The sequence below is a fragment of the Heteronotia binoei genome, chromosome 9, assembly GCF_032191835.1.
Source record: "Heteronotia binoei isolate CCM8104 ecotype False Entrance Well chromosome 9, APGP_CSIRO_Hbin_v1, whole genome shotgun sequence".
NCBI lineage: Eukaryota > Metazoa > Chordata > Lepidosauria > Squamata > Gekkonidae > Heteronotia > Heteronotia binoei.
The window spans coordinates 118,673,686-118,691,593 of record NC_083231.1 but is presented as its reverse complement, the minus strand read 5'-3'; the positions used below and the strand labels follow the sequence as shown (position 1 = coordinate 118,691,593).

General features: G+C 50.2%; 1 protein-coding gene across 1 annotated transcript in view; it reads left to right on the top strand.

The window, feature by feature from the left end:
* The window catches only part of SLC4A11 (solute carrier family 4 member 11), a 124,946-nt gene that overhangs the window by 34,262 nt on the left and 72,776 nt on the right, over window positions 1-17,908 (top strand). Inside the window, exons 4-5 of the mRNA XM_060247417.1 lie at window positions 6,713-6,836; window positions 10,256-10,462. Coding sequence (XP_060103400.1) covers window positions 6,713-6,836; window positions 10,256-10,462 — 331 coding nt within the window. The remainder of the gene's footprint in view (window positions 1-6,712; window positions 6,837-10,255; window positions 10,463-17,908) is intronic.

Genomic DNA, 17,908 nt, shown 5'->3' with positions numbered 1-17,908 from the left:
TCTAATCTATCCTGCCTTCTGAGAGAAACTCCCTCAGTCTGGATAACTGCTCCTTGTTGTTGCTGATACACCCCACCTGAACATTCCCCAGCTGTTTAAGAACATAAGAGAAGCCATGTTGGATCAGGCCAATGGCCCATCCAGTCCAACACTCTGTGTCACAAAAGAACATAAGAGAAGCCATGTTGGATCAGGCCAATGGCCCATCCAGTCCAACACTCGGTGTCACATAAGAACATCAGAGAAGCCCTGTTGGATCAGGCCAATGACCCTTCCAGTCCAACACTCTGTGTCACATAAGAGAAGCCATGTTGGATCAGGCCAATGGCCCATCCAGTCCAACACTCTGTGTCACACAGTAGCCTAAAAAACCAGGTGCCATCAGGAGGTCCATCAGTGGGGCCAGGACACTAGAATCCCTCACACTGTTTCCCCACCCCACCCAAGCTCCAAGAATACAGAGCATCACTGCCCCAGACAGGGAGTTCCAACAATAAGCTGTGTCTAATAGCCACTGAAGGACCTCTGCTCCAGATGTTTAATCCCTTGGCCAACCACCGGGGAAGCATGTGGTATTACAGAATCTCTCTCCATGCCACTCCTATAATACGTCTTGATGAAATCAGGCTTTCCAGAATAATTGTTGTTGTTGTTCAGTCGCACAGTCGAGCCCGACTCTTTGCAACCCCATGGACCAAATCATGCCAGGCCTTCCTGTCTTCCACCATCCTCCGAAGTCTACTCAAATTCGTGTTTGTTACATCAGTAACTCTGTCCAGCCATCGCATCTTTTACCGTCCCCTTCTTCTTTTGCCTTCTGTCATTCCCCACATCAGGGTCTTCTCCAGGGAGTGCTCCCTTCTCATTGGGTGGCCAAAGTATTTGAACTTCAGCTTCAGCATCTGACCTTCCAGGGAACAGTCAAGATTGATTTCCTTTAGGACTGAGTGATTCGATCTTATTGCAGTCCAAGGGACCCTCAAGAGTCTTCTACAGGGAGCGCTCCCTTCTCATTTGGTGGGCAAAGGATTTGAGCTTCAGCTTCAGCATCTGACCTTCCAGGGAGCAGTCAAGATTGATTTCCTTTAGGACTGAGTGATTCGATCTTCTGGCAGTCCAAGGGACTCTCAAAAGTCTTCTCTCAAGATTCTTCCAGAGCGATTAGGTTCATTTAATTATTGTGATTTTTTAAATATGAACATGGAAAATGCTTTGAGGGTTTTTTTTTTTTATTTTAGCTGCATGCATGGTTAATAGAATTTAGGCATTCTGTTTTTCAGTGTTCAGCTGTGGGGTCACTGCTCTGGAAGCACATTTTGCCGCACAAACTGATTTTCCAGAGATGAGTTCAAGAAGAATTATATGTGGCATTTGCAAACGGAGCTGCTTGCGCTCCAAACTGACTGGCTAATAGCTGTAATGTCACGAATCAACGTACTCTCCTGCATGTTGTTATTTTAAAAAATGTGTTGAGACAAAGGGGAGGGGGGAAGCATGAATTTTAAATTGTAAAATGGCGCGAGGTGTACAACAGAAATAAAGTGGAAAGCTCACCTGAAAAACCAGGTAGGGGCTACCTTGGCAGTTACATCCAAGTTTGCATTGCAAAGGTGAGGGAAAACCATAAGTTGTTGTAACTGTGGAGACCGTATTAGTCCTGAAATGGAGATTCGGCTCATCTGGGACACAGCATGGAAAATCTACCGGGGTGTGTATGTGTGTGTTTCATCTGGCAGATCTCAGAGAATAAAGACTATGTAAAAAAGGATGAATTGGAGAAACTTGAGAATTTTTGCCTAAGCCTTAAAGATGTGTGTACCAAATATATACCATCAATCTGTCTGTCCATCTCCCTCTCTCCCCCACCCCCGCCACAGCACTCTGTGTCACACAGTGACTAAAAACACCCCAGGTGCCATCAGGAGGTTCATCAGGGGGGGGGGCCAGGACTCTAGAACCCCTATCTCCAAAAGAACATAGGAGAATCCATGTTGGATCAGGCCAGTGGCTCCTCCAGTCCAACACCCTGTGTCACGTAAGAACATCAGAGAAGCCATGTTGGATCAGGCCAGTGGCCCATCCAGTCCAACACTCTGAGTCACATAAGAACATCAGAGAAGCCATGTTGGATCAGGCCAATGGCCCATCCAGTCCAACACTCCGTGTCACATAAGAACAAAAGAGAAGCCATGTTGGATCAGGCCAGTGGCCCATCCAGTCCAACACTCTGTGTCACATAAGAGCATAAGAGAAGCCATGTTGGATCAGGCCAGTGGCCCATCCAGTCCAACACTCTGTGTCACATAAGAACATAAGAGAAGCCCTGTTGGATCAGGCCAGTGGCCCATCCAGTCCAACACTCCGTGTCACATAAGAACATAAGAGAAGCCATGTTGGATCAGGCCAGTGGCCCATCCAGTCCAACACTCTGTGTCACATAAGAACATAAGAGAAGCCCTGTTGGATCAGGCCAATGGCCCATCTAGTCCAAAGCTCTGTGTCACAGAAGAACATAAGAGAAGCCATGTTGGATCAGGCCAGTGACCCATCCAGTCCAACACTCTGTGTCACAGAAGAACATAAGAGAAGCCCTGTTGGGTCAGGCCAGTGGCCCATCCAGTCCAACACTCTGTGTCACAGAAGAACATAAGAGAAGCCCTGTTGGATCAGGCCAATGGCCCATCCAGTCCAACACTCTGGGTCGCACAGTGGGAAAAAAAACCAAGTGCCATCAAGAGGTCTACCAGTGGGGCCAGGACACTAGAAGCACTTCCACCGTGGCCCCTCCCCCAAGCACCAAGAATACAGAGCATCACTGCCCCAGACATAAGAGAAGCCATGTTGGATCAGGCCAATGGCCCATCCAGCCCAACACTCTGTGTCACATAAGAACATAAGAGAAGCCATGTTGGATCAGGCCAGTGGCCCATCCAGTCCAACACTCTGTGTCATATAAGAACATAAAAGAAGCCCTGTTGGATCAGGCCAATGGCCCACCCAGTCCAACACCCTGTGTCACACCGTAGCCAAAAAACCCAGGTGCCATCAGGAGGTTCATCAGGGGGACCAGGACACTAGAACCCCTATCTCCAAAAGAACATAAGAGAAGCCATGTTGGATCAGGCCTATGGCCCATCCAGTCCAACACTCTGTCGCACAGTGGCCCAAAAACCCAGGTGCCATCAGGAGGTTCACCAGGAGGGCCAGAACACTAGAAGCCCTCCCTCTGTTGCCCCTCCAAGAACCCAGAATCCAGAGCATCACTGCCGCAGACTGAGAGTTCCATCTATTCCCTGTGGCTATTAGCCACTGATGGACCTCTGCTCCAGATGTTGATCCAGTCCCCTCTTGAAGCTATGCTTGCAGTCGCCGCAACTGTCAAAGCCCTGCCTGCCGTCCTTTAATCAAGGATCACAGTTTGATTGGCGAGTTCTAACACAGGCCAGTTCCGCAATCAGGGCGTCCACGCCATTCAGACGTAGGTTTTCAACTTGGGAGACGCTGCCGCCGAGCCTAACGAGGAAATCTCGGAACCTCAGTTCAATGCCATAAACGGGGGTGTCGTGCAATTTTCTGGAATGTGACAGACGGGCACTTTGCCCGCTCCCTTTCATACTCATCCCCTTGTTTGTTCCCCTCACTTGGGCGCAGTTGTAATTAAAAACGTTGAATTTATTAAACCGTGTGGGCTTTGGAAATCAGGGGGTATAGCCTGGAGCCCTGCAAGAACTCACAGGGAGGGGAACTCTCTGCCTCCCCACCCCCGCGCTTCTACCTATGTGAGATCCGACTTCACCTTCCTCTTCCGCCCACCTTGCTGGCTCCTCTACCCCCCCCCCATCAACTCAGCTTCCGTCTTCCTCTCACAGCAATAGCATCGGGGGCCATCTTGGGTTGCTACAGTAACGTGAAAATGCCACTTGAACGTCCAGAGTTTTTCCACAACATTCGCTGCTGCGCGGACATTGCATTTAGAATAATAGAATCACAGAGTTGGAAGGGGACCTCCAGGGTCATCTAATCCAACCCCCTACACAATGCAGGAAACTCACAAACCCCTCCCCCTAAATTCACAGGATCTTCATTGCTGTCAGATGGCCATCTAGCCTCTGTTTCAAAACCTCCAAGGAAGGAGAGCCCGCCACCTCCCGAGGAGGCTGGTGGAAACTTAGAATCATAGAATCCTAGATCTGGAAGGGATCTCCAGGGTCATCTAGTCCAACCATCTGCACAAGGCAGGAAATTCACAAATACCTCCCCCTAAATTCACAGGATTTTCATTGCTGTCAGATGGCCATGTAGCCTCTTGTTTCAAAACCTCCAAGGAAGGAGAGCCCACCACCTCCCGAGGAAGCCTGTTCCACTGAGGAACCGCTCTATTGGTCAGGAAGTTCTTTCCAATGTTGAGCCGGAAACTCTTTTGATTTAATTTCAACCCACTGATTTTGGCCCTACCTTCTGAGGCCACAGAAAACGATTCCACACCATCCTTTAGATCAGGGGTGGCCAACGGTAGCTCTCCAGATGTTTTTTGCCTACAACTCCCATCAGCCCCAGATATTGGCCATGCCGGCTGGGGCTGATGGGAGTAGTAGGCAAAAAACATCTGGAGAGCTACCGCTGGCCACCCCCGCTCTAGATGCCAGCCCTTCACGTGCTTAAAGATGGTGATCCTATCACCTCTCAGCCGCCTCCTCTCCAGGCTAGACATGCCCAGCTCCTTCAGCCTTTCTTCATAGGACTTGGTCTCCAGACCCCTCACCATCTTTATTGTGCTCCTTGCAGCTTCTCTGTATCTTTCTTAAAATGTGGTGCTTAAAACTGAACACAATACTTTTTACTTTTTTTAACTTTTTAGGAGGTTTTTTTTTTTAACATTTTTGGGGTTAAAACTGGGGGTGCAGGGAGGGGTAACCCAGGATTTGCCGAAATGCATACCCCAGCTCTGGGAAGGGTTTCATTGTGTGGGTTTTGTGATACGCAAAAGGTCTGCCCATGGGTGTTCAGTAAATTCCTGGGGACAAAATCTGAAACAGTTTGAATTGTCTTCCTGGCTTCCAATCCATTAGCCTTTTAAAGAGACGCACACATTTTGCATATCCTGCAAGCGGAAAAGGAAGGAGGGAGGGGAGGGTTTGAAGTTAGCCGGAGTTAAGTTAGTTCTCCTTTAACCGGTTTCACAAGCTATTTTTAACATTTGCTGCTTCCTGGGGCTCCTTCGAAGAAACACACTCGGGGAGGAGTCTGCGGTTCAGAACGTCATCCTCAAACAGTGTTTTTTGAACATCTGAACATATGAAGCTGCCTTCTACTGAATCACACCCTCGGTCCATCAAAGTCAGTCTTGTCTACTCAGACTGGCAGCAGCTCTCCAGGGTCTCAAGCTGAGGTTTTTCACACCTATTTGCCTGGACCATTTTTAGCTGGAAATGCCGGGGATTGAACCTGGGACCTTCTGCTTACCAAGCAGATGCTCTACCACTGAGCCACAGCCCCATTCATAGCTCTCCAGGGTCTCCAGCGGAGGTTTTTCATGCCTCTTTGCCTGGACCCTTTTTAGTTGGAGAGGCCGGGGATTGAACCTGGGACCTCCTGCTTACCAAGCAGATGGTCTGCCACTGAGCCACCATCCCTCCCTTTTCTGCACTTGTTGAGGGCTTTCCTTTTTTTGTTTGGCAAAACTTTTCAAGTCCACAAACCTTTGAACTCACCGCTCCCTCTGCGGACCTGTGCAAGTCTGGGATGATAGACCTGAACCCCTTTCCAAACCCTCCCCCACCCCCGCTGCCAGTTTGGTGTAGTGGTTATGTGTGCGGACTCTTATACAGGAGAACTCCCCACTCCTCCACTTGCAGCTGGCTGGGTGACCCTGGGCCAGTCACACACTCTTAGCCGGTTTGGTGTAGTGGTTAAGTGTGCAGACTCTTTTCTGGGAGAGCTGGGTTTGATTCCCCACTCCTCCACTTGCAGCTGCTGAAATGGCCTTGGGTCAGCCATAGCTCTGGCATAGGTTGTCCTTGAAAGGGCAGCTGCTGGGAGAGCTCTCTCAGCCCCTCCTATGTCACCGGGTATCTGTTGTGTGTGGAAGAGGAAGGTAAAGGAGATTGTGAACCACTCTGAGACTCTGAGATTCAGAGTATAGGGCAGAATATAAATCCAATATCATCATCATGTCCTCCTCTTCTTCTCCTTTTCCTCCTCCCCTTCTTCTCCTCCCCCCTCCCCTCCCCCTCTTCTTCTTCTCCTTCTCCTCTTCCTCCTCCCCTTCTCCTCCTCCTCCCCCCTTTTTCTTCTCCTCTTCTTCTTCTTCTGCTTCTCCTCTTCTTCTTCTTCTCCTTTTCCTCTTCCTCCTCCCCTTCTCCTTCTCCTCCTCCTCTTCTCCTTCTCTGCTTCCTCCCCTTCTCCTCCTCCTCTCCCTCTTCTCCTTTTCCTCTTCCTCCTCCCCTTCTCCTCCTCCTCCTTCTCCTCTTCCTCTTCTCCTTCTCTTCTTCCTCCTCCCCTCCTCCTCCTCCTTTTCTTCTCCTTCTCTTCCTCCTCTCCTTCTTCTCTTCTTCATCATCTTCATCCTCTTCCTCCTCCCCTTCTTCTTCTTCTTCTCCTCTTCATCTTCTCTCCTCCTCCTCCTCCTTCTCTCAGATGTGTGCTACACCATGGTTGGCTTTAAAAAAAAACAAAAAACCCTACTCAAAATGTTTCTCCTCCTTTTCGGCAGTTGCACTATCAAGTCCCTCCAGCGACGCCACGTCTGCATCAGCCGGCTGGAGAGGCCTCAGAACTGGGGGGAGAACTCCTGCGAAGTGAGATACGTCATTCTGGTGCTGGCCCCTCCCAAAATGGTATGACTTTGCCTGCTTCGGGGAAGGGCTGTGGTTGAGTGGTAGAACAGGGATGTCAAACATGTGGTACGGGGGCCAAATCAGTCCCCCGGAGGGCTCCTATCAGGCTCCTGAGCCACTGTCTGTCAACTGCTTCCTTCTCCCTCTCTCTTGCTTCCTTCTGCATCACAGCTTGCTTTGCAGGGCTTGCTCAATCGCACAGGAGCTACAGAGCAAAGACTCTATTTTCTCCATTGCCTCAGGCTCCTCCCTTGGGGAGGAAAGGGGGACGAGTAGCTTACTTTGCCAGGCTCTCTCAATTGTACAGCAGAGCTACTGAGCCAAGCCTCTCTTCCTTCTATTGTCTGAGACTCCTCCCCCTCCTATTCCCCAAGGGAATGAAGGAAAGAGCCAGAGCTTCCTTTGTCCAGTTCCCTGGATCGCACAGGAGAGATACAAAGAAAGCACCTTTAAGGCTTATGAGTGCTAATAGTTTAAGCGTGTTTTAAGTTTTTTAAAAAAATCTTTAATTGTGTTTGGAGGAGAGCCAGTTTGGTGTAGTGGTTAAGTGTGGGGACTCTTATCTGGGAGAACCGGGTTTGATTTCCCACTCCTCCACTTGCACCTGCTGGCATGGCCTTGGGTCAGCCACAGCTCTGGCAGAGGTTGTCCTTGAAAGGGCAGCTGCTGTGAGAGCCCTCTCCAGCCCCACCCACCTCACAGGGTGTCTGTTGTGCGGGAGGAAGGTAAAGGAGATTGTAAGCCGCTCTGAGACTCTTCGGAGTGGAGGGCGGGATATAAATCCAATATCTTCTTCTTCTTCTTCTTCTTCTTCTTCTTCTTCTTCTTCTTCTTCTTCTTCTTCTTATCTGTGCTCTTTATAAAGCTTATATCTCTGCTATCCGGCGTTACATTTTACGACGCACACGGCCTGGCCCGACGAGGACTCCTTTATTTCAGATCTGGACCCCATAGCAAATGAGTTCAACACAAAGCTTCTTTGAATATATAGCGCTCTACGGGACTCTGCTAAGTCCAGGTTATTCCAGGCACCCCATAACGGGACCCAAGCTCCCCCAAATTAGACCCACTGCCCACCTGCACTCACCTTTTCGAAGGGCAGAAACCGGGTGGCCGAAGGAAAGGGCCGGCAATCGTTGCAGGATGACATCACTTCCGGCATGACCTGGAAGCGCTTCCATTTGCCAGGGTGCTGCACTAACAACCCCGCCCCCGAGTGCGAGAGGGTCACCTCAGCTCAACGCTGTTGCGTCCTGGTCACGCCAGGGGTGGTGTCGTTGCTCTCGGTGTTCGTCGGTGACGATCCGTTAGAAATACGTTGCGTTTAGAGTATATATATCAAAATCCCATTTCTGAGACACGAGCTAGATTTTTGGTTCATGCAGCTACGGCAGCAAGAATTATATATGCTAGGTACTGGAAGACACCACAAATACCTAAGAGCCAGTTTGGTGTAGTGGTGAAGTGTGCGGACTCTTATCTGGGAGAACCAGGTTTGATTCCCCACTCCTCCGCTTGCACCTGCTAGCATGGCCTTGGGTCAGCCATTGCTCTGGCAGAGGTTGTCCTTGAAAGGGCAGCTGCTGTGAGAGCCCTCTCCAGCCCCACCCACCTCCACAGGGTGTCTGTTGTGGGGGAGGAAGGTAAAGGAGATTGTGAACCGCTCTGAGACTCTTCGGAGTGGAGGGTGGGATATAAATCCAATATCTTCATCTACCTCACAGGGTGTCTGTTGCGGGGGGAAGGGAAAGGGGATTGTGAGCCCCTCTGAGACTCTTCGGAGTGGAGGGCGGGATATAAACCCAATATCTTCATCTACTTTACAGGGTGTTTGTTGTGGGGGAGGAAAGGAAAGGAGATTGTGAGCCACTCTGAGACTCTTCTGAGTGGAGGGCGGGATATAAATCCAATATCTTCTTCTACCTCACAGGGTGTTCGTTGTGGAGGGGGGGAAGGGAAAGGAGATTGTGAGCCGCTCTGAGACTCTTCGGAGTGGAGGGCGGGATATAAATCCAATATCTTCTTCTACCTCACAGGGTGTCTGTTGTGGAGGGGGGAAGGTAAAGGAGATTGTGAGCCGCTCTGAGACTCTTCTGAGTGGAGGGCGGGATATAAATCCAATATCTTCATCTACCTCACAGGGTGTCTGTTGTGGAGGGGGGAAGGGAATGGAGATTGTGAGCCACTCTGAGACTCTTCGGAGTGGAGGGCGGGATATAAATCCAATATCTTCTTCTACCTCACAGGGTGCCTGTTGTGGGGGAGGAAGGTAAAGGAGATTGTGAGCCGCTCTGAGACTCTTCAGAGTGGAGGGCGGGATATAAATCCTATATCTTCATCTACCTCACAGGGTGTCTGTTGTGGGGGAGGAAGGTAAAGGAGATTGTGAGCCGCTCTGAGACTCTTCGGAATAGAGGGTGGGATATAAATCCAATATCATGTTCTTCTTCTAAGAAAGAAGAATTTGTGCAAAAAGTGTTGGCAATAGCTGAAATGGACTTTTTAATTTTGCAACAAAATTACATCAATGTAAAGAGATTTGGCAGCTCATGTATGATCGGCTGAACATGCAGAAATAGCAGTAATAAAGGAGAGGGGTGATGGAAGAGAAGTTTTAATGAAACTGATAGATGACCTTAGAAGGAGGACGAGATCAAAGTTCTCTTCCCCCAAAACGTTCGTTTATGTGTATTTTTCATTTATTGTTTTTGTTTTTGCATTGTTATAACATTTGTGTTATTGTGTTATTGTTTTTATGTTGTTTATTATGTAAAAAATAAAAATATTATGGCAGAAATATGTTGCGTTTAGCTGAGGAACCTAGTGAAAACGACAATAATAGCCAGGCACACGATTTAGCTTCGAACAAAGTTAAGTTTCCTTTTCTAGTGAGGGAAGAGAATGACTGGGAGTTCTAAGAAAACAGCAAAGGATTTAATATCCTGTCTGACTCCTCTAACTTACACGTTGACTCTCTCAGGTCTAAACTGCAACTGCGTGGAGATCTGCGGGCTTCAGACAAAGGGCCATAAATGGTAACCTAAAGCTTTCCCTCAGACCACCTCCCAAATGTATTGATTAGCCAATTAGGGCTTTTCCTTACAGGCCACTGTGCATATTGACACCTCGCCTCTGGCGGGAAATACGTTCTGATAGGTCCAACCACTGACAAACAATTAATTAACTCATGACGTCAGGAAGTGAAGTGGCCAAAACCCCAACACAATCACAGCCCTACCCCGGAGTAAGCACCCCCTTCCCTCATATCCCACTAGTTACTACTGGACCCAGCCTTTGACTATCTCCCGTAACTAACAAGTTCAAAATAATCACCCATCAAATGAAGTGACGACTCGGGCGGTGTCGCCGGTATCGCAGGCCACCGCTGAAACCCCTCACGATTGTCGTCCTTTCCTCAGAAAAGCACCAAAACCGCAACCGAAGTGGGCCGGACGTTTGCCACCATGTTTTCCGACATCACCTTTCGGCAGAAGCTTCTAGAAACGAAGACGGAGGAAGAGTTCAAGGAAGCGTTGGTCCACCAGCGCCACCTGCTGACCGTGGTGAACCAGAGGCCCTCCGTGGTGACGGACGGCTACAAAGTGCACAACCACAAGCCCCTCAAGGTAAGGGCTGACCGGGGCTCACAAAACTAGAACTTCATGAGGCCGCGACTCCCGAGAAGGAAAGTCAGGGGCGGCTGGGTGTTTCGGGCCGGGCGACCAAGGCTGGAAGGATCCTGACAATGGAAGTACACCTTCCTTTTGCAACGTTTGCCCCAATCCAGGGAGAGAATGCAGGTCGCATCATTGTTGGCGTGGCGGTGTTGTACAAAGAGTACAGGGGTGGGGAACAGTGGCTCTCCAGATGTTTTTTTGCCTACAACTCCCATCAACCCCGGCCGTTGGACATGCTGGCTGGGGCTGATGGGAGTTGTAGGCAAAAAACATCCGGAGAGCCACTGTTCCCCACCCCTGCCCTAGTACGTTTGAGTTCCTCTGTCTGTGGAGCGTCTTTGGTTAGGTCGAGGTAAGTTCAGGGGTGGAATTCTGACAGGAGTTCCTTTGCATATTAGGCCAAACACCCCTGATGTAGCCAATCCTCCAAAAGCTTACAAAAAAGAGTCCTGTAAGCTCTTGGAGGACTGGCTACATCAGGGGTGTGTGGCCTGATATGCAAAGGAGGTCCTGCTAGAATTCCTTACAGGGCTCTTTGTACAGGGCCTGCTGTAAGCTCCAGGAGGATTGGCTACATCAGGGGTGTGTGGTCTAATATGCAAAAGAGGTCCTGCTAGAATTCCTTACAGGGCTCTTCGTACAGGGCCTGCTGTAAGCTCCAGGAGGATTGGCTACATCAGGGGGTGTGTGGCCTAATATGCAAAGGAGGTCCTGCTAGAATTCCTTACAGGGCTCTTCGTACAGGGCCTGCTGTAAGCTCCGGTAGGATTGGCTACATCAGGGGGTGTGGCCTAATAGGCAAAGGAGGTCCTGCTAGAATTCCTTACAGGGCTCTTCGTACAGGGCCTGCTGTAAGCTCCAGGAGGATTGGCTACATCAGGGGGTGTGTGGCCTAATATGCAAAGGAGGTCCTGCTAGAATTCCTTACAGGGCTCTTCGTACAGGGCCTGCTGTAAGCTCCGGTAGGATTGGCTACATCAGGGGGTGTGGCCTAATAGGCAAAGGAGGTCCTGCTAGAATTCCTTACAGGGCTCTTCGTACAGGGCCTGCTGTAAGCTCCAGGAGGATTGGCTACATCAGGGGGTGTGTGGCCTAATAGGCAAAGGAGCTCCTGCTAGAATTCCACCCCAGGTAAGTTCCTATAACAGAGCCCCATATCGCAGAGTGGTAAGCTGCAGTACGGCAATCCAAGCTCTGTTCACGACCTGAGCTGGGTGGAAGCTGGGTTCAGGTAGCCGGCTCCAGGTTGACTCAGCCTTCCATCCTTCTGAGGTCGGTAAAAGGAGTCCCCCGCTTGCTGGGGGTAAAGTTTCAAAGACTGGGGGAAGGCAATGGCAAACCACCCCGTAAAAGGTCTGCTATGAAAACTTCATGATGCGATGTCACCCCAGAGTCAGAAACTACACACCTTTACCTTTTAAAGTTTCCGTAACAGAGGCCTGTGGTAAAGCCGCAGTACTGCAATCCAAGCTCCACTCACGACCTGAGTTCAGTCCTGGCAGAAGCTGGATTTAGGTAGCCGGCTCAAGGTTGATTCTGCTCACAAGCTGAGGGCGGTCAAAGGAGTCCCCAGCTTGCTGGGGGGAAAGCGTAGAGGACTGGGGAAGGCAGTGGCAAACCACCCCGTCAAAAGCCTGCCGTGAAAACGTCACGATGTGACGTCACCCCAGAGTCAGGAACGACTAGTGCTTGCGCAGGGGACTACCTTTACCTTTTAAAGTTACCTTTTAAAGTTCGTGTAACAGAGCCCCATGGTGCCCAGTGGTAAAGGTCTGCTCACAAGCTGAGTTCGATCCCGGTGGAAGCTGGGTTCAGGTAGCTGGCTCCAGGTTGACTCAGCCTTCCAGCCTTCTGAGGTTGGTAAAAGGAGTCCCCAGCTTGCTGGAGGTGATTAACATGTGGAATTCACTGCCACAGGAGGTGGTGGCAGCCACAAGCATAGCCACCTTCAAGAGGGGTTTAGATAAAAATATGGAGCAGAGGTCCATCAGTGGCTATTAGCCACAGTGCGTGTGTATATATAAATTTTTTTGCCACTGTGTGACACAGAGTGTTGGACTGGATGGGCCGTTGGCCTGATCCAACATGGCTTCTCTTATGTTCTTATGTTCTTAACTGTATAGGACTGGGCAAGGCAATGGCAAACCACCCTGTAAAAAGTCTGCCATGAAAACATTGTGATGTGACGTCACCCCAGAGCCAGAAACGACTAGCGCTTGCACAGGGGACTACCTTTACCTTTTTAAGTTACCTTTTAAAGTTCCTGTAACAGCGCCCCATGGCGGCCAGTGGTAAAGGTCTGCTCACAAGCTGAGATTGATCCTGGTGGAAGCTGGGTTCAGGTAGCTGGCTCCTGGTTGACTCAGCCTTCCAGCCTTCTGAGGTCGGTAAAAGGAGTCCCCAGCTTGCTGGGGGTCAACTGTATAGGGCTGGGGAAGGCAGTGGCAAACCACCCCGTAAAAAAATTGCCATGGAAACGTTGTGATGTGACGTCACCCCAGAGCCAGAAACGACTAGCGCTTGCACAGAGGACTACCTTGACCTTTTTAAGTTACCTTTTAAAGTTCCTGTAACAGCGCCCCATGGCGGCCAGTGGTAAGGTCTGCTCACAAGCTGAGTTTGATCCCGGTGGAAGCTGGGTTCAGGTAGCTGGCTCCGGGTTGACTCAGCCTTCCCTCTTTTTGAGGTCGGTCAAAGGAGTCCCCAGCTTGCCGAGGGTAAAGTTTCAATGACTGGGGAAGGCAGTGGCAAACCACCCCGTAAAAAGTTTACCGTGAAAACGTCGTGATGTGACGTCACCCCAGAGTCAGAAACGACTGGCGCTCGCACAGGGGACTACCTTTGTTACCTTTTAAAGTTCCTGTAACAGAGCCTCGTGGCGCAGAGTGGTAACCTGCAGCACCGCAGTCCAAACTCCGCTCACGACCTGAGCTCGATCCCGGCGGAAGCTGGGTTCAGGTTGCTGGCTCAAGGTCGACTCAGCCTTCCAACCTTCCAAAGTCGGTAAAATGAGTACCCAGCTTGCTGGGGGGAAAGTGTAGATGACAGGGGAAGGCAATGGCAAACCACGCCATAAAGAAGTCTGTCAAGAAAACGTCATGATGTAACATCACCCCATGGGTTGGCAACAACTCGGTGCTTGCACAGGGGGACTACCTTTCTAAAGATCAAATCATATTCCCTTCCTCGTCAAAACCTTTTTATTTTTTGCTGTCTGAATAGGACTGGAAAGCTCCGTTAAGTGGCGGGTATCCGTGCAGAGCTCTGAGAAAGCATTACTCTTACAGATGACACATTTTTAAATTAATGGATCTCTCTGGAGCAAAGGCGGGGGGAGGAGGGAAAGAAGATTTTGCATTAATGTGTTGATTCCGAGACCTTTATACAGCACCTTTCCTCCTCGGAGCCAAAGGTGGCCGGCAGCTAATCCATTAAAATCGCCTTTTCTGAAAGTTCCCATTGCAGAGCACAAAACAGCAACCTCGAGTAGGACTGGGTGTAAAAGTGTGTGGTTCTCAGGCCCTTTGCCTAGGAAAGGAGCACCACTAAACTCTCCCCCTTTGTTAATAGCAGGAACTCCTTCGCCTATTAGACCACACCCCCCTGATGTAGCCAATCCTCCTGGAGCTTACAGCAGGCCCTGTATGAAGAGCCCTTTAAGGAATTCTAGCAGGACCTCCTTTGCATATTAGGCCACACACACACCCCCCCGATGTAGCCCATCCTACCGGAGCTTCCAGTAGGCCCTGTATGAAGAGCCCTGTAAGGAATTCTAGCAGGACCTCCTTTGCATATTAGGCCACCCCCCCCTTGATGTAGCCAATCCTACCGGAGCTTCCAGTAGGCCCTGTACGAAGAGCCCTGTAAGGAATTCTAGCAGGACCTCCTTTGCATATTAGGCCACATTCCTGATATAGCCAATCCTCCTGGAGCTCTCAGCAGGCCCTGTACGAAGAGCCCTGTAAGGAATTCTAGCAGGACCTCCTTTGCATATTAGGCCACACACCCCTGAGGTAGCCAATCCTCCCGGAGCTTACAGCAGGCCGTGTACTAAGAGCCCTGTAAGGAATTCTAGCAGGATCTCCTTTGCATATTAGGCCACACCCCCTGATATAGCCAATCCTCCTGGAGCTCTCAGCAGGCCCTGTACGAAGAGCCCTGTAAGGAATTCTAGCAGGACCTCCTTTGCATATTAGGCCACACACCCCTGAGGTAGCCAATCCTCCCGGAGCTTACAGCAGGCCGTGTACTAAGAGCCCTGTAAGGAATTCTAGCAGGATCTCCTTTGCATATTAGGCCACACCCCCTGATATAGCCAATCCTCCTGGAGCTCTCAGCAGGCCCTGTACGAAGAGCCCTGTAAGGAATTCTAGCAGGACCTCCTTTGCATATTAGGCCACACACCCCTGAGGTAGCCAATCCTCCCGGAGCTTACAGCAGGCCGTGTACTAAGAGCCCTGTAAGGAATTCTAGCAGGATCTCCTTTGCATATTAGGCCACACCCCCTGATATAGCCAATCCTCCTGGAGCTCTCAGCAGGCCCTGTACGAAGAGCCCTGTAATGAATTCTAGCAGGACCTTCTTTCCATATTAGGCCAGACACCCCTGAGGTAGCCAATCCTCCCGGAGCTTACAGCAGGCCCTGTACTAAGAGCCCTGTAAGGAATTCTAGCAGGACCTCCTTTGCATATTAGGCCACACACCCCTGAGGTAGCCAATCCTCCTGGAGCTTACAGCAGGCCCTGTACAAAGAGCCCTGTAATGAATTCTAGCAGGACCTTCTTTCCATATTAGGCCACACACCCCTGAGGTAGCCAATCCTCCTGGAGCTTGCAGTAGACCCTGTATGAAGAGCCCTGTAAGGAATTCTAGCAGGACCTCCTTTGCATATTAGGCCACACACCCCTGATGTAGCCAATCCTCCTGGAGCTTGCAGTAGACCCTGTACGAAGAGCCCTGTAAGGAATTCTAGCAGGACCTCCTTTGCATATTAGTCCACACCCCCTGATGTAACCAATCCTCCTGGAGCTTCCAGTAGACCCTGTACTAAGAGCCCTGAAAGCTCCAGGAGGATTGGCTACATTTATAATTTACTTATTTATACATTACTTTAAACTTCTATCCCGCAAGCAGACTCAGGGCGGCTGACAACATTCATATTCTCAAGTTAAAACCAATAAAAATCAAGAGAACATAATTACAATTACAATTTAAACTTTTAAAAAACCATTTCGTGGTGCTGTGTCGCTGCAATATAAGCGAGTGCTTCTTTTCTGACGGTGATCACCTAGAACTCTATATGATGTCGGGTGGCAGCTCTCTCCCGGTTAGATATCAAAGGCCTGTCGAGACAATTCGGTCTTATAGGTGGAGAGATCCTACAGGGCCCTTACGGCCTCCGGGAGAGCATTCCACAATTCTGGTGCTGCCACCGAGAAGGCCCTAGCTCGCGTCGAACGCAACCTAGCCTCCTTTGGTCCAGGGATGGACAATAGATGTTTTTTGTACCTGAACGCAGTGCTCTCTGGGGAACATGTGGAGAAAGGCGGTCCCTCAGATAGACAGGCCCCTGACTATAAAGGGCTTTAAAGTCAGGGGGGTGTGGCCTAATCCGCAAAAGAGTTCCTGCTATTAAAAAAAAAACAAAAAACCGGCGTGCGTAATGTTTCAGGTTCAGATGGTGAAAATAAGACCTTCATCTGAACTCTGGGAGATCCTTGCTGGCCGGGGCAGACAGATCGGGCATTTGTGTTGAAGGGCACTGGGTCTGTTTCGTAAAAAAACACACGTAAGGTGGCCCAGTGAAGTCTAGCATGTTGTTTTCAGCAGTGCGGGTTCTGTGAACTTAGAGGGAGGTATTTGTGAATTTCCTGCTCCTGAATGGTGCAGAGGGTTGGACTAGATGACCCTGGCGGCTCTTTTTAGCTCAGAGAAACATCGATTTGATAAGAGGCTTACAAGAATATGCTCAGGATAGAGAAGGTAGAGAAAGAAGTCCTTTTTTCCCCCTTTCTCACAATACAAGAACTCGTGGGCACTCAGAGGAATTGCTGAGCAGACGGGTTAGAACGGATAAAAGGAGGTACTTCTTCACCCAAAGGGTGATTAACATGTGGAATTCACTGCCACAGGAAGTGTTGGCAGCTACGAAAATAGACGACTTCAAGAGGGGATTGGATAAACATATGGAGCAGAGGTCCATCAGTGGCTATTAGCCACAAGATATAGATTGAACTCTGTGTCTGGGGCAGTGGTGTTCTGTATTCTTGGTGCTGGGGAGGGAGTAACAGTGGGAGGGCTTCTAGTGTCGTGGCCCCACTTGTGGACTTCCTAATGGCACCTGGGTTTTTTGGCCACTGTGTGACACAGAGTGTTTGACTGGATGGGTTATTGGCCTGATCCAACATGGCTTTTCTTACATTCTTGGTCCTGGGGGGTGGCTACAGCGGGAGGGCATCTGTTGTCCTGGCCCCACTAATGGACCTCCTGATGGCACCTGGGTTTTGGCCACTGCGTGACATAGAGTATTGGACTGGATGGGCCACTGGCCTGATTCAACACAGATTCTCTTATGTTCTTGGTCCTTGGTGGGGGGGGCAACAGTGGGAGGGCGCCTGGTGTCCTGGTCCCACTGGTGAACCTTCTGATGGCACCTGGGTTTTGGCCACTGTGTGACACAGAGTGTTGGACTGGAGGGGCCATAGGCCTGATCCAACAGGGCTTCTCTTATGTTCTTCTGTGACACAGAGTGTGGGACTGGATGGGCCATTGGCATGATCCAACATGGCTTCTCTTCTGTTCTTGGTCCTTGGGAGTGGCAACAGTGGGAGGGCGTCTGGTATCCTGGCCCCACTGGTGGACCTCCTGATGGCCCCTGGGTTTTTTGGCCTTTGTGTGACACAGAGTGTTGGACTGAATGGGTGGGACTGATCCAACATGGCTTCTCTTACCTTCTTGGTCCTTTGGAGGGGGGAGCAACAGTGGGAGGGCTTCTGGTGTCATGGCCCCACTGGTGGACCTACTGATGGCACCTGGATTTTGGCCACTGTATGATGTAGAATATTGGACTGGATGGGTCATTGGCCTGGTCCAACATGGCTTCTCTTATGTCCTTGGTGGAGGGGCAACAGTGGGAGGGCTTCTAGTGTCCTGGCCCCACTGATGGACCTCCTGATGGCACCTGGTTTTTTTTGGCCACTGTAAGACACACAGTGTTGGACTGGATGGGCCATTGGCCTGATCCAACATGGCTTCTCTTAACGTTCTTACAAGGTCCCTTCCAACTCTAGAATCCTGTGATTCTAAGGTGGCCAGTCAGATGCCTGGAAAGTTGGTAGCAGGCCACAAACGGGCCCCGAAGGCTCTCCCCTGCTGGCTGTCCCCCAGCATCTGGCA